This window comes from Oncorhynchus mykiss, chromosome 23 (assembly GCF_013265735.2).
Source record: "Oncorhynchus mykiss isolate Arlee chromosome 23, USDA_OmykA_1.1, whole genome shotgun sequence".
In the NCBI taxonomy this organism is placed as follows: domain Eukaryota; kingdom Metazoa; phylum Chordata; class Actinopteri; order Salmoniformes; family Salmonidae; genus Oncorhynchus; species Oncorhynchus mykiss.
In genome coordinates, this window is record NC_048587.1 from 28,094,308 (window position 1) to 28,109,297 (window position 14,990).

Here is a 14,990-nt window from a genome sequence, read left to right on the forward strand (position 1 = left end):
CCTCATCAACGGGGCGATTGTGCGATAGATCTCCTGGTAGACGCTGCACTTCCCAGGAGTCACGTGTATCCCCTCTCACAGGCGGAGATGGTGACTATGGAAACACATGTCTCCGAATCCCTGCGTCAGCCACAGCGATAGAGTCAATGCATGCGGGGCGCTTCTTCACCAAACTAGGTCTCAGGAGAGCTTACAACCTGGTGCGTATCCGAGAGAGAGACGAGTGGAAGACGGCTTTCAGTACCACCTCTGGGCACTATGAGAACCTCGTCATGCCATACGGGTTGATGAATGCGCCATCTGTCTTCCAAGCCTTTGTAGACAAGATTTTCAGGGACCTGCACGGGCAGGGTGTAGTGGTGTATATTGATGACATTTTGATATACTCCGCTACACGCACTGAGCATGTGTCTCTGGTGCGCAGAGTGCTTGGTCGGCTGTTGGAGCATGACCTGTACGTCAAGGCTGAGAAATGCCTGTTCTTCGAACACTGTCTTTTTCCTAGGGTATCGCATTTCCACCTCAGGGGTGGAGATGAAGAGTGACCGCATTGCAGCCGTGCGCAATTGGCCGACTCCCACCACGGTACTGTCACGACTTTCTAGCCATCGCTGATCCTCTTTTAATTTTCCTTTGGTTTTGTCTTGTCTTGTATCACACCTGGTTCCAATCCCATCAATTACATGTTGTGTATTTAACCCTCTGTTCCCCCTCATGTCCTTGTTGGTGAATAGTTGTTTGTAAGCTATGTGCAAGTTATGTTCTGGTGTGCCACGGGATTTGTATCCACATGTATTATTTTGTATATTTTGGTTTTCTGAGTTTTTAGCACTTTTTAGCACTCCGTTTATACCAAGTTCGATCTCCTGCGCCTGACTTCCCTGCCACCGGCACGCACCCCCTTACACATACTGCAGAGTAGGGCTAGCCATGATCTAACTATTAACTTAGGCTGGTTTGATTTTAAGGTACAGTTATGTTAATGGGGATTTGTAATTAAGATTGAGATTGGACTAAAATGTGGGTAATTGGATGCTTAGATGTAACCATAGACTGTCTTATTTTTTGCATAGGGTCAATTATATACAGTATGAAAAGAAATGGAAAGATATCAGACTTATATTCCAAGAAGCACTAACAGGCAGATCAGGTGCAAATAGACCCCATCCCTTGCATCGCCACCGGACCCCAGTGCATCTCCCTACCTGAGGCTAGTCAGAGTCAGGAGCATCAGCATCCGGAGTTTCAGAAGAAGGTTATTTGTTTCTAGCCATTTTGAGCCTGTAATCGAACCCACAAATACTGATGCTCTAGATACTCAACTAGTCTAAACGACAATTTTATTGCTTCTTTAATAAGACAACAGTTTTCTGCTGTGCTAACATAATTGCAAAGGGGTTTTCTAATGATCAATTAGCATTTTAAAATGATCAACTTAGATTAGCTAACACAGCTTGTCATTGGAACACGGGAATGATGGTTGCTGATAATGGGCCTCTGTACGCCTATGTAGATATTCCATAAAAAATCAGCCGTTTCCAGCTACAATAGTCATTTACAACATTAACAATCTCTACACTGTATTTCTAATCAATTCGATGATATTTTAAATGGACAAAAAATTGGCTTTTCTTTCAAAAACAAGGACATTTCTAAGTGACCCCAAACTTTTGAACGGTAGTGTATATATGAGCATAAATACGATACTGTACGTTTGTAATATTGATGGGCACCAAAAAAAAAAAAAAAATTCCCAAGTCCATTTCCGCTTGATACCTGGTATGACAAATTGCAGTTAATTTTTTTGTAAATTAAATTATTTGTAAATAAACTATGTCATTTATGTAACACACAAATGCTATCTTATCTTCTTGGTGCTTGAGCTTTATTTTCTGAAAATATGTAGGATGTTCACCCAGATTATATATTCATGAAAACAGAGTGACCTCCAGTATACCTCTAATCAGCAATCATACTATTCATTCATGCTCCTTAGATGCCAGGTTAGGGTTACACACTAATTTTCTGTCATAGTCTAAGGACCCCCTGAAGTAGCCTTGGCCACCCCATGTATAAAACTCTAGTTCCGCCACTGCTTCCACGGCTCGTGACATGCGACCATCATTGATTGCCATGCTCCTCTTGCTGTGCTCATTTGACTCTGCTACCAGATGGGGGACGAGAGGCAGGAGATGGCTCCCAGGCGAATGAACTCCGGGCAACACCGGTCAGTCGAATAACGACAAACGACAAGACAGAGATGTATTCAGCGCCATTGACAAATGCAATTTTAGAGTTAGAATCTCATTAGTGTGCTACATTTGAAATGCCAAGGTGATTAATGTTGTATGGATGTTCAATTCACCCTTTCCCAACTATGCAGGTTTTTTTTAAAGACAACAGAATAATAACACAAGAGGAATGAAAATACACAAAAATGAGGCTATATATAGAAGGAGCACCAGTACCATATCAGCGGCGTCTTCATATTTGCCCTGTATTGGACCAAAATTAAGTAGCACACTAATAAAGACACGGTAGCCTATTATGAGCAGCAACACATTCTTAGTTGACATTGAATATGCTGCAGGAATTGGCATTTGTCATGTTTTGTGTTTCCAGTGTGTGTGTGTGCGTCTGCGTGCGTGCGTGTTTACAAGCACGTGAGCGTCCTTTTGTTCGTGTCTACGTGTATCTATATAGGCGGGCTTAGGGTTTCCCTATTTCCAAGTGTATTAAATCACATATACGCAGCAGTTAGTTACTGCCTCTGCCTTCTCAGCATGATGACTCAGTAGACATTTTGGTGCAGTCGCAGACAGTGTGGGTCTGCTGAAAAGATAACACACATATTTGTCCAAATACCCTGAGACGCTCAAAACAATGGTGAAATGTAAAGTAACACCTCGTCACTCCAATGTTGCGCTAATGTCGATTGAAGCTGGTTGAATCATCGTGGTTTCGTTGAATCAATGTGGGGAAATGATTAGATATGCAAAAAGTAATCAACATAAAGGCATTTCCACTTTTATTTAATTAACTTTTAACCTAAATCCAATGACATGATGACATTTGATGATTTCAAGTTGAGTTCAAGGTTAGTTGACAACCAAATGCAAATCAAAATTAGACTATGAACTGAAGTCTGTGCCCAGTGGGAGGGCATCCCGTTTTCTATTGGAATTAAATATTATAATATTGTTACATTTTAATCGTATTGCCAATAGCATATTTAGTTTAGCTTCAGCACTGAATAAATATTTGATATAAAAGGAATGGTCATTCATTGTTTTGTCTGTGAGTTTGGTTTGACCCTCATGTTTGGACGACCCTGTCATTGTGGCGGGGTGACAGACCTGGTGTGGGGAGAGATAACTTCGACAGACAGACAGACAGACAGAGAGAGAGAGAGAGAGGGAGAGAGAGAGAGAGAGATAGAGAGAGAGAGAGAGAGAGAGAGAGCTAACTGTGAGGTCAGTATTAATCATCTCAAGGCAATTTCATGGATAAATACATTTATAGTTTGTAGTCTTTCATACATTTAGAATGAAGCCATCTGTGAAATCTCGCATGTGATTAGACGTTATGTGTCACGTTAGACTCAAGAAAAGGCCCATGGCGAAATTATTCTGGCAGAGATAGGCCACAGCTGTTTAAAATGCATTATTCTTCTTGTTATGAAAGGTGAGATGGGTCGTTCCCGCTTCATTAATGCGTGGGCCACTTGCACCTGCGCTCCTGTGGAGAGAGCGCGAGACGCGCAGAGCTCTCCAAATAAGGCTATATGCCTATGGACCATCTTGTTTGGATGACTTTAACAGAAACGAAACGCAAAACAAACCATGTGTATTTAGGTTACAATTTAGTTAAATTGGTGGGGTTGGAAGTGGTACTGTAGTTAGGCTACATAAATTGTTGCTCAATCTCCGGTATTCATGTCCCACTGTCCTGCGGCAGAATAGGGGAAACACTTGTGGCGTACATGGACAATAGCGCGCGCCTGGGACCTATTAAGTAGAAAAGTGTAATATAGACAATACATTATAAGGACTGGCATATCTTCGCAGTGTGTATGCCTCTCACGTTGCAGCGTCAAATCGGCAGTGTGCTATGCGCTCGTGACGATTTGCTGACGCGCCTTCAGCCCCACCACCCTGGAGAGAGATGCTGCGAGGGAGCGAAGGGGCTGGGAACCGGTCACTCTATCTCTCTCTTTCTTGATCGAATGTGAAGGAAGCAAGTCCTGCGGCAAAACGAGCGAAATTCCACCGATACCAGGAGAGGCATCCCGGCTCTGTTGTAGAAATGGAGATTCCAAGATTGGGACACAACTTAACCAGCCCGATGAGTCCGTGTGAGGGTATGATAAAGAACCTCAGCTTGGACGGTATACAATTATGCGAGCGAGAGGGTAAGCGCACAAAAAAACTGCATTTTGGATTGTCATGTAGCCTAGGTGTTGAAATTTCATGGATTACCCCCATCCACTCCACCAATTTCATTTTGTGTGCATTAGAATATTCCCTTCCATCAGTTAATGAAAGATTACAGCCACGCTAGTGGGCTCTACTAGCCATCTATAGTGGTGCCATAATGACTGAATAAGGGTCCAAATAGTGGCTAGGGTTTCTGTTTGTCCCTTATTTTATGATGAAAATGTAATAATACGGCAGGTTTACAGTTAATCCGATTTGGACGGTGACTGGTGCGCTGCTGCGTGCGCGGAATAGCTGAGGGCATCAGTGCATTTTCCTCACATAACCTATCTTATGTATGCATCATATGCATTTAGGGTTTTCACTATGAAACGGGCATACATTCCACATGATGGCATTTCAGGAAAATGGGGTTTCACCATTTCAGAACCATGGACGTGGACAGCAGCCGGTGGATCGCTTTTGCAAAGGTTTCAATGAATAGGGAACACTAACGTTATTCATGCCTGGTGCATCTCTGAACAAAGCTTGACATTACAAATATATAGTATATATTGAAGTAGCCTACAGTTAGAGCTGTTTTAAATCAGGAACCACATCCACAAGCCGATACAAAGATAGATTTGAACTGCATTATTTAACATGCTCTGACTAAGAAAAGCTACTATCTTTGAGGATTCAGCTGCATTTTGAAAATACAACTATTTTGGTATGCAACAGAGGAATCACTGTACAATGGTTAAAACGTTATGGTCTGATCATTAAAAGGTTTTGTTGAAGTTTACATTTCGATATCAGGCCTATTAAAACATTTGCAACATTAAGATAGTTTTGAGAAATACATGCAAATGGAGACCAGCTGTTGCTAGGCCCAGCCTAGGCTACTCTTTCGATGTATAGCCTATGTTAGCTGATCTGAATGAAAAAATAGCAAGTCATCATCACTGGGGGACTGGGCTCAAAGATGGCTGCACCCATCTGCAGACAGAAGCCCCGTTTATACCTGGTGTTAACATGTGTCCTTTGTCCTAATTGTGCCCGCATTTGTAGACAAGTATGTATGTTCAAAAGACACATTGTGATCAGATCTTCTTGCCCCCTCTGGAGGTAGTCAGGCAAACATTGTGTCTGGTTATCTCACAATTGTAGATGGCTCTGGACAGTGAAACTATTTAAATCATCATTATCCATCTTCTAAAATCATTGACAGGTGGTACCATTGACTTATGACATCAATGTGTGTCTTAAAATAAATAAATGAATATTATTTTGAAAGAATATCCATGAAATAATTTGCATACAGGGAGGGACCAGGAAATCTGGTCACATTGTGGAAACAGTCGATGGATAAGAGACACATTTTAATACAAGGTGTAGAAGCATATCTGAAAATGTGGGCATAATCAGAATGTGGACAAAATCAGGACCAAAGATGTGCCAGGTATAAACAAAGCTAAAGATGGAGCATCCACACCCTTCACTCTAATTACTCAGATAATTTTACAATAGAGTGAGAGAACATGGACAAATTAATTTGTTACATAATACGCTGGATGACACATACTCAGTGCTTTATTGCATTACAGTGCCTTTGGAAAGTTCAGACCCCTTGACTTTTTTAAACATTTTGTTGCGTTACAGCCTTATTCTAAAATTGATTAAATAAAAAATCCTCCTCAGAAATCAACACAAAATACCCGATAATGACAAAGTGAAAACAGGGTTTTAGACATTTTTGCAAATTTATAAAAAATAATAAACAGAAATACCTTATTTACACAGGTATTCAGACCCTTTGCTATTAGAGTTGAAATTGAGCTCAGGTGCATCCTGTTTCCATTGATCATCCTTGAGATGTTTCTACAACTTGATTTGAGTCCACCTGTGGTAAATTCAATTGCTTGGACATGATATGGAAAGGCACACACGTGTCTATATAAGGTCCTACAGTTGACAGTGCACGTCAGAGCAAAAACCAAGCCATGAGGTCGAAGGAATTGTCCATAGAGCTCAGAGACAGGATTGTGTGAAGGCACAGATCTGGGGAAGGGTACCAAAAATGTCTGCAGCGTTGAAGGTCCCCAAGAACACAGTGGCCTCCATCATTCCTAAATAGAAGATGTTTGGAACCACCAAAACTCTTCCTAGAGCTGGCCACCCGGCCAAACTGAGCAATCGGGGGAGAAGAGCCTTGGTCAGGGAGGTGACCAAGAACCCGATGGTCACTCTGAAGAACTCCAACAATCAGGCCTTTATTGTAGAGTGCCCAGACTGAAGCCACTCCTCAGTAAAAGGCGCATGACAGCCTGCTTGGAGTTTGTCAAAAGGCACCTAAAGACTCTCAGACAACGTGAAACAAGATTCTCTGGTCTGTTGAAAAAAAGATTGAACTCTTTGGCCTGAATGTCAAGCATCACATCTGGAGGAAACCTTGCACCATCCCTACGGTGGTGGCAGCATCATGTTGTGGGGATGTTTTTCAGTGGCAGGGACTGGGAGACTAGTCAGGATTGAGGCAAAGATGAATGGAGCAAAGTACAGGGAGATCCTTGATGGAAACCTGCTCCAGAGTGCTCAGGACCTCAGACTTGGGCGAAGGTTCCCCTTCCAACAGGACAACGACCCTAAACACACAGCCAAGACAGCACAGCAGTAGCTTCGGGGCAAGTCTCTGAATGTCCTTGAGGGGCCCAGCCAGAGCCTGGACTTGAACCTAATCAAGCATCTCTGGAGAGACCTGAAAATAGCTGTGCAGCAACGCTCCCCATCCAACAGAGCTTGAGAGGATCTGCAGAGAAGAATGGGAAAAACTCCCCAAATACAGGTGTGCCAAGCTTGTAGAGTCATACCTAGGAAGACTAGATGCTGTAATCGCTGAAATATCACATGCACATAATGACAAGAACACACAATGCTGTAATTGTCATTATGAAGCGATTACAGCATTGAGTCTTCTTGGGTATGATGCTGCAGATCCTCTCAAGCTCTGTCGGGTTGGATGGGGAGTGTCTCTGCACAGCAATTTTCAGGTCTCTCCTGAGAGTATTTAATTCCACCTGTGGTAAAGGTGCTTCATCAAATGACTGAGTAAAGGATCTGAATACTTATGTAAATGTGATATTCCAGTTTTTTATTTGTAATAAATTAGAAAACAATTCTAAAATCTGTTTTTGCTTTGTCATTATGGGGTATTGTCTGTAAATTGATGAAGAAGAAAAAATATTTAATCAATTTTAGAATAAGGCTGTAGCGTAGCAAAATGTGGAAAAAGTCAAGGGGTCTGAATACTTTCCAAAGGCACTGTGCATTTTATTGCAAGACAATAATCAACCATCTATAATCTATGGCCTAGTCACAGAAATATTACAGATGTGCATTTAGAAAGATGTTGAAAGTGACCGCTTAAACTGAGCTTGATAATGTGTCTTTTGATTTGTACATAGGGGCTGTTGTCTAGGCCCTATCTAGTCAATGGTGGTCTTCATTAGGCCACACAGCAGGGCAGTTAGACCCTGCCAACACAGTGCACCAATTGTACCTCTGGTTCTATTTCTCATTTCCTGGGGCGGCTGCCAATCCTATAATGTAGTGGGATGCTCTTTATATCCCCTTACGACTCTGGCCTGATTTTAAAACTCTAATTTTAGTAATGGTATAGGCTGAACTTTCTTATGGATGTTGCTGTTGGTGCCAGCTCTGTGCTTTGTGCTGTGGGTTTACTGGGCTTGTATTGGCCCCTTTGCAGCAAACAAGCACTCTCCAATTTGTCAGTCAATACTGGGTAAATAAGGGATAAGTGTGCTTGAGCTGCCCACTGTTTGTAGTACAACAGCACAACAATCTCTGTCATTACTTTACAGATCCTGAGGGGAAATGAAATGACAGGGTTATAAAAAGCGCCTGCATTCTTTACCAAACATTATAATTGTATGTTGAGTATGAAGCTCCTTTCCCAAGACAGGCTGATTTGTTCACTAGCTTTGATGATGCTTGATGTAGCCTATGACCATCTGTATGTGTTTTGGGGTTGAGCACTCCTATTCGCATGTAGATTACAATATATCTGATCCAATGTCATTGATGATAGGTCCAACATCATGATAATAACAATAAAACCATGCCTACTTGACAGCCCATCTAAACACGAAATCAGTTTAAACCGTGTTTTTAGAATAAATCAAGTGTAGGACAGGATCATCTCCTGAAAATGTATTCTCACTAACACCACCGACAGTTTACCTCAACTTCACATGCAGGTGTCAGAGGAAGGCCCTAAAAGTTGTCAAAGACTCCAGCCACCCTAGTCAGACCGTTCACTCTGCTATCGCATGGCAAGCGGTACCGGAGTGCCAAGTCTAGGTCCAAGAGGCTTCTAAACAAGCCATAAGACTCCTGAACAGCTAATCAAATGGCTACCCAGACTATTTGCACCCCCCCCATTTCACTGTAAGGTCTACTACACCTGTTATATTTGGCGCATACAATTTGATTTGATAGTTTATCCTGCTTTGACAGACTAAAGCTGGCAACAAGTTGTTTTGATGGGTTGGTGTCACTTTAATTAATGTTCTCTGTGTTTAACTTTTTATGCTGCTAAGCTTGTCGAAATGTAGGGACTGTGCCCTTTAACAAATTGTTTGCTGTCTAGGAATACAATACATTTAGTTCTCTTGGAAATGTATTGGATTTTCTCCAATGTATTTATACAATTGCTAATTTAATGTTAATTTCAGTGTCACAACCCTGTCTAAAAATATCTAGCAAACATCAATATTTAATCGTCAACACAAACGTGAGAATTCCCAAGCCAACCCAGACTAGAAAATGGCTTTGTCAGAGGCCCATCAATATTTTAGCATTGTGATGTGTATAAAGTGGTTTTCATCATTGAGAAGGCATATGTGGCTGAGCCTTTCCCCTCTGTCTCAAGAATAGCTCTGGGAACTGCATAGAGAAATAACAGAACGGGAACTGACATCAACATTTGAAGGACCCATTACAATTTTAGTGTTTAAGACAAGACATCCTATTTAAAAACTGTATAAGAAATTCAGCCACACTTCAAATGTGTGCCAACCAGGACCTATCAATATATATATATATATATGTATCACGTCTATGTCCAGTGGTTACCAGTTCAGTTTAGTTACCACATTGGCAAGATGGTGCAGACAGACATGACAGCTCTGCTTCTAGCTACTAAGCAACTTCATTGCAGTATTTCATTTTTTGTGTGTGTTATTTCTGCTTTACTCATCTCATATGTATATACTGTATTCTATTCTACTGTATTTTAATCAATGCCACTCTGACATTGCTCATTGCCTAATATGTATATATTCCTTTATTCCATTCTTTTACTTTTAGATTTGTGTATTGTTGTGAATTGTTAGATTCTACTGCACTGTTGGAGATAAGAACTCAAACATTGCGCTACACCCACATTAACATCTGCTAAATATGTATATGTGACCAATAACATTTGATTTGATCTGATTGAATAAAATCAAAGTTTATTGCTCGCTTACACAGTTTTGCAGATGTTATAGTGGATGCAGCAAAATGTTTATGTTACTAGCTCCTAAAAATGCAGTAAAATGTCAAACAAGTACACAAATAATCCAATAAAGCAATAATACAAGAAATCAAGAAATATCAGAACGACTCCAATTAACAACCCAAATAGCACTACAACAGTAGCTAGGTTTCTATCCAGATTGTCATGTGAATATTCTAAAATCTGCACTAAACAATATGCACATTTTACCACCAGAGATGTGTTTCCAGCAAACTAATATATTGTGGATAAAAGTCTGTGCGTGATGACATAGTACACAGAAAAAATGACTTTTGTGGTTACATTTATCTGTACCAAATGAAAAATGCTAGTTAAAATGGTTTCCATCATATTTTCAACGCTATGATGGTTTTGTCACAAACGTGCCCACTCTGGTCTTGGCACGTGCGCTCTTGCCAACAGCTCGCAGATACAGTGCGGGTATGCTACCTACATTATGAGATTATTATGGATAAGAGCGAGATAATTTATATTTTTCAAATGGCAGCCAAACATCGATCACCAGAATAAGACACTCGATATTTATTGGATCAAGCCTATGAAGTGCACGTTCACCACCCTGTGAAGTTCATGAGGACTTATTGAATCTGTTGCCTAATAAACTGCATGGTTTTCCGAGTCGAAGTGGGAGGACAAACCACACTACATGAACTCAGCAAAAAAAGAATTGTCCTCTCAATGTCAACTGCGTTTATCTTCAGCAAACTTAACATATGTAAATATTTGTATGAACATAACAATATTCAACAACTGAGACATAAACTGAACAAGTTCCACAGACATGTGACTAACAGACATTTAATAATGTGTAACGGGTGTCGTCGTCGGATGAGGAGGAATCGGAGTGGCATCTCCTCCACGTGGACTGCACCAGATTTGCCCGTTCTTGCTGTGAGATGTTACCCCACTGTTCTACCAAGGCACCTGCAAATTCCCAGACATTTCTGGGGGGAATGGCCCTAGCCCTCACCCTCCGATCCAACAGGTCCCAGACGTGCTCAATGGGATTGAGATCCGGGCTCTTCGCTGGCCATGGCAGAACACTGACATTCATATCTTGCAGGAAATCACGCACAGAATGAGCAGTATGGCTGGTGGGATTGTCATGCTGGAGGGTCATGTCAAGATGAGCCTGCAGGAAGGGTACCACATGAGGGAGGAGGATGCTGTGAGACACCGCCTCATACCATGACGGACCCTCCACCTCCAAAGCGATCCCACTCCAGAGTACAGGCCTTGGTGCACCGCTCATTCCTTCAATGATAAACGCGAATCTGACAATCACTCCTGGTGAGACAAAACCGTGACTCGTCAGTGAAGAGCACTGTTTGCCAGTCCTGTCTGGTCCAGCGAAGGTGGGTTTGTGCCCATAGGTAACGTTGTTGCCGGTGATGTAAGGCAGGTCCTCACCAGACAACAGGCCTACAAGCCCTCAGTCTAGCCTCTCTCAGCCTACACGTGGTCTGCCACTGCGAGGATGATCAGCTGTCTGTCCTGTCTCCTTGTAGCACTGTCTTAGGCGTCTCACAATACGGACATTGCAATTTATTGCCCTGGCCACATCTGCAGTCCTCATGCCTCCTTGCAGCATGCTTACGGCACGTTCACGCAGATGAGCAGGGACCCTGGGCATCTTTCATTTGGTGTTTTTCAGAGTCAGTAGAAAGGCCTATTTAGTGTCCAAAGTTTTCATAACTGTGACCTTAATTGCCTACTGTCTGTAAGCTGTTAGTGTCTTAACGACCGTTCCACAGGTGCATGTTCATTAATTGTTTACAGTTCATTGAACAAGCATGGGAAACAGTGTTTAAACCTTTTACAATGAAGATCTGTGAAGTTATTTGGATTTTCACGAATGATCTTTGAAAGACAGGGTCCTGAAGAAGGGACGTTTCTTTTTTTGCTGAGTTTATATTCAGGTGACTCCCAAGTTAACTTTGATATGATGGTAATTATATCCAAATACAGTGCCCTGCGAAAGTATTCGGCCCCCTTGAACTTTGCGACCTTTTGCCACATTTCAGGCTTCAAACATAAAGATATAAAACTGTATTTTTTTGTGAAGAATCAACAACAAGTGGGACACAATCATGAAGTGGAACGACATTTATTGGATATTTCAAACTTTTTTAACAAATCAAAAACTGAAAAATTGGGCGTGCAAAATTATTCAGCCCCCTTAAGTTAATACTTTGTAGCGCCACCTTTTGCTGCGATTACAGCTGTAAGTCGCTTGGGGTATGTCTCTATCAGTTTTGCACATCGAGAGACTGAAATTTTTTCCCATTCCTCCTTGCAAAACAGCTCGAGCTCAGTGAGGTTGGATGGAGAGCATGTGTGAACAGCAGTTTTCAGTTCTTTCCACAGATTCTTGATTAGATTCAGGTCTGGACTTTGACTTGGCCATTCTAACACCTGGATATGTTTATTTTTGAACCATTCCATTGTAGATTTTGCTTTTTTTTTTGGATCATTGTCTTGTTGGAAGACAAATCTCCGTCCCAGTCTCAGGTCTTTTGCAGACTCCATCAGGTTTTCTTCCAGAATGGTCCTGTATTTGGCTCCATCCATCTTCCCATCAATTTTAACCATCTTCCCTGTCCCTGCTGAAGAAAAGCAGGCCCAAACCATGATGCTGCCACCACCATGTTTGACAGTGGGGATGGTGTGTTCAGCTGTGTTGCTTTTACGCCAAACATAACGTTTTGCATTGTTGCCAAAAAGTTCAATTTTGGTTTCATCTGACCAGAGCACCTTCTTCCACATGTTTGGTGTGTCTCCCAGATGGCTTGTGGCAAACTTTAAACAACACTTTTTATGGATATCTTTAAGAAATGGCTTTCTTCCTGCCACTCTTCCATAATGGCCAGATTTGTGCAATATACGACTGATTGTTGTCCTATGGACAGAGTCTCCCACCTCAGCTGTAGATCTCTGCAGTTCATCCAGAGTGATCATGGGCCTCTTGGCTGCATCTCTGATCAGTCTTCTCCTTGTATGAGCTGAAAGTTTAGAGGGACGGCCAGGTCTTGGTAGATTTGCAGTGGTCTGATACTCCTTCCATTTCAATATTATCGCTTGCACAGTGCTCCTTGGGATGTTTAAAGCTTGGGAAATCTTTTTGTATCCAAATCCGGCTTTAAACTTCTTCACAACAGTATCTCGGACCTGCCTGGTGTGTTCCTTGTTCTTCATGATGCTCTCTGCGCTTTTAACGGACCTCTGAGACTATCACAGTGCAGGTGCATTTATACGGAGACTTGATTACACACAGGTGGATTGTATTTATCATCATTAGTCATTTAGGTCAACATTGGATCATTCAGAGATCCTCACTGAACTTCTGGAGAGAGTTTGCTGTACTGAAAGTAAAGGGGCTGAATAATTTTGCACGCCCAATTTTTCAGTTTTTGATTTGTTAAAAAAGTTTGAAATATCGAATAAATGTCGTTCCACTTCATGATTGTGTCCCACTTGTTGTTGATTCTTCACAAAAAAATACAGTTTTATATCTTTATGTTTGAAGCCTGAAATGTGGCAAAAGGTCGCAAAGTTCAAGGGGGCCGAATACTTTCGCAAGGTATGTGTAAAAAGGCGTTTCCACTGCCATTTCTCACATAATACACTTTACCGACACAAAAATATCCCATCATGTCGAACTAACAAATTGTTTGTCGGACCCCCCATTTTGCCCTCAGAACAGCCTCAATCCGTCAGGGCATGGACTGTACAAGGTGTCGAAAGCATTCCACATATCCTACCAACAGGACATTAAATATTGTAATATATATATTTCACTGAGTCGTGGCTGAACGATGACATTAATAACATACAGCTGATGGGTTTTTACACTATCGGCAGGATAGAACAGCTGCCTCTGGTAAGACACGGGGCGGGGGCCTATGCACATTTGTAAACAACAGCTGGTGCACAATATTTAAGGAAGTCTTGAGGTTTTGTTTGCCTGAGGTAGAATATCTCATGATAAGCTGTAGACCACACTATCTACCTAGAGAGTTTTCATCTGATGTTGGCACTAAAACCGCACTCAATGAGCTGTATTTTGCCATAAGCAAACAAGAAAACGCTCATCCAGAGGCGACACTCCTAGTGGCCGGGGACTTTAATGCAGGGAAACTTAAATCAGTTTAACCTAATTTCTATCAGCATGTTAAATGTGCAACCAGAGGGAAAAAAATATAGACCACCTTTACTCCAAACAGAGAGACACATACAAAGCTCTCCCTCGCCCTCCATTGGGCAAATCTGACCATAATTCTATTCTCCTGATTCCTGCTGACAAACAAAAATTAAAGCAGGAAGCACCAGTGACTCAGTCTATAAAAAAGTAGTCAGATGAAACTACAGGGCTGTTTTGCTAGCAGAGACTGGAATATGTTCCGGGATTCTTGCGATGGCATTGAGGAGTACACCACCATCAGTCACTGGCTTCATCAATAAGTGCATCGATGACGTTGTTCCCACAGTGACTGTATGTACATACCCCAACCAGAAGCCATGGATTACAGGTGACATTCGCACTGAGCTAAAGGGTAGAGCTGCCGCTTTCAAGGTACAGGACTCTAACCTGGAAGCTTATAAGAAATCCTGCTCTGCCCTCCGACAAACCATTAAGATCGAATCGTACTATACTAACTTCGACGCTCGTTGGATATGGCAGGGCTTGCAAACTATTATAGACTACAAAGGGAAGCACAGCCGAGAGCTACCCAGTGACACGAGCCTACCAGACGAGCTAAATAACTTCTATGCTCGTTTCGAGACAAGTAACACTGAAACATGCTTGAGAGCATCAGCTTTTCCTGACAACTGTGTGATCACGCTCTCCACAGCCGATGTGAGTAAAATCTTTAAACAGGTCAACATTCACAAGGCTGTAGGGCCAGACGAATTACCAGAACGTGTACTCCGAGCATGTGCTGACCAACTGGCAAGTGTCTTCACTGACATTTTCA

General features: G+C 41.9%; 1 protein-coding gene across 1 annotated transcript in view; it reads left to right on the plus strand.

Annotated features, from left to right (window-relative positions):
- Window positions 1–4,139: 4,139 nt before the first annotated feature.
- The window catches only part of LOC110502531 (phytanoyl-CoA hydroxylase-interacting protein-like), a 42,227-nt gene continuing 31,376 nt past the window's right edge, over window positions 4,140–14,990 (plus strand). Inside the window, exon 1 of the mRNA XM_021580608.2 lies at window positions 4,140–4,411. Within this exon, the coding sequence (XP_021436283.1) occupies window positions 4,306–4,411 (106 nt within the window). The 5' untranslated portion in view covers window positions 4,140–4,305. The remainder of the gene's footprint in view (window positions 4,412–14,990) is intronic.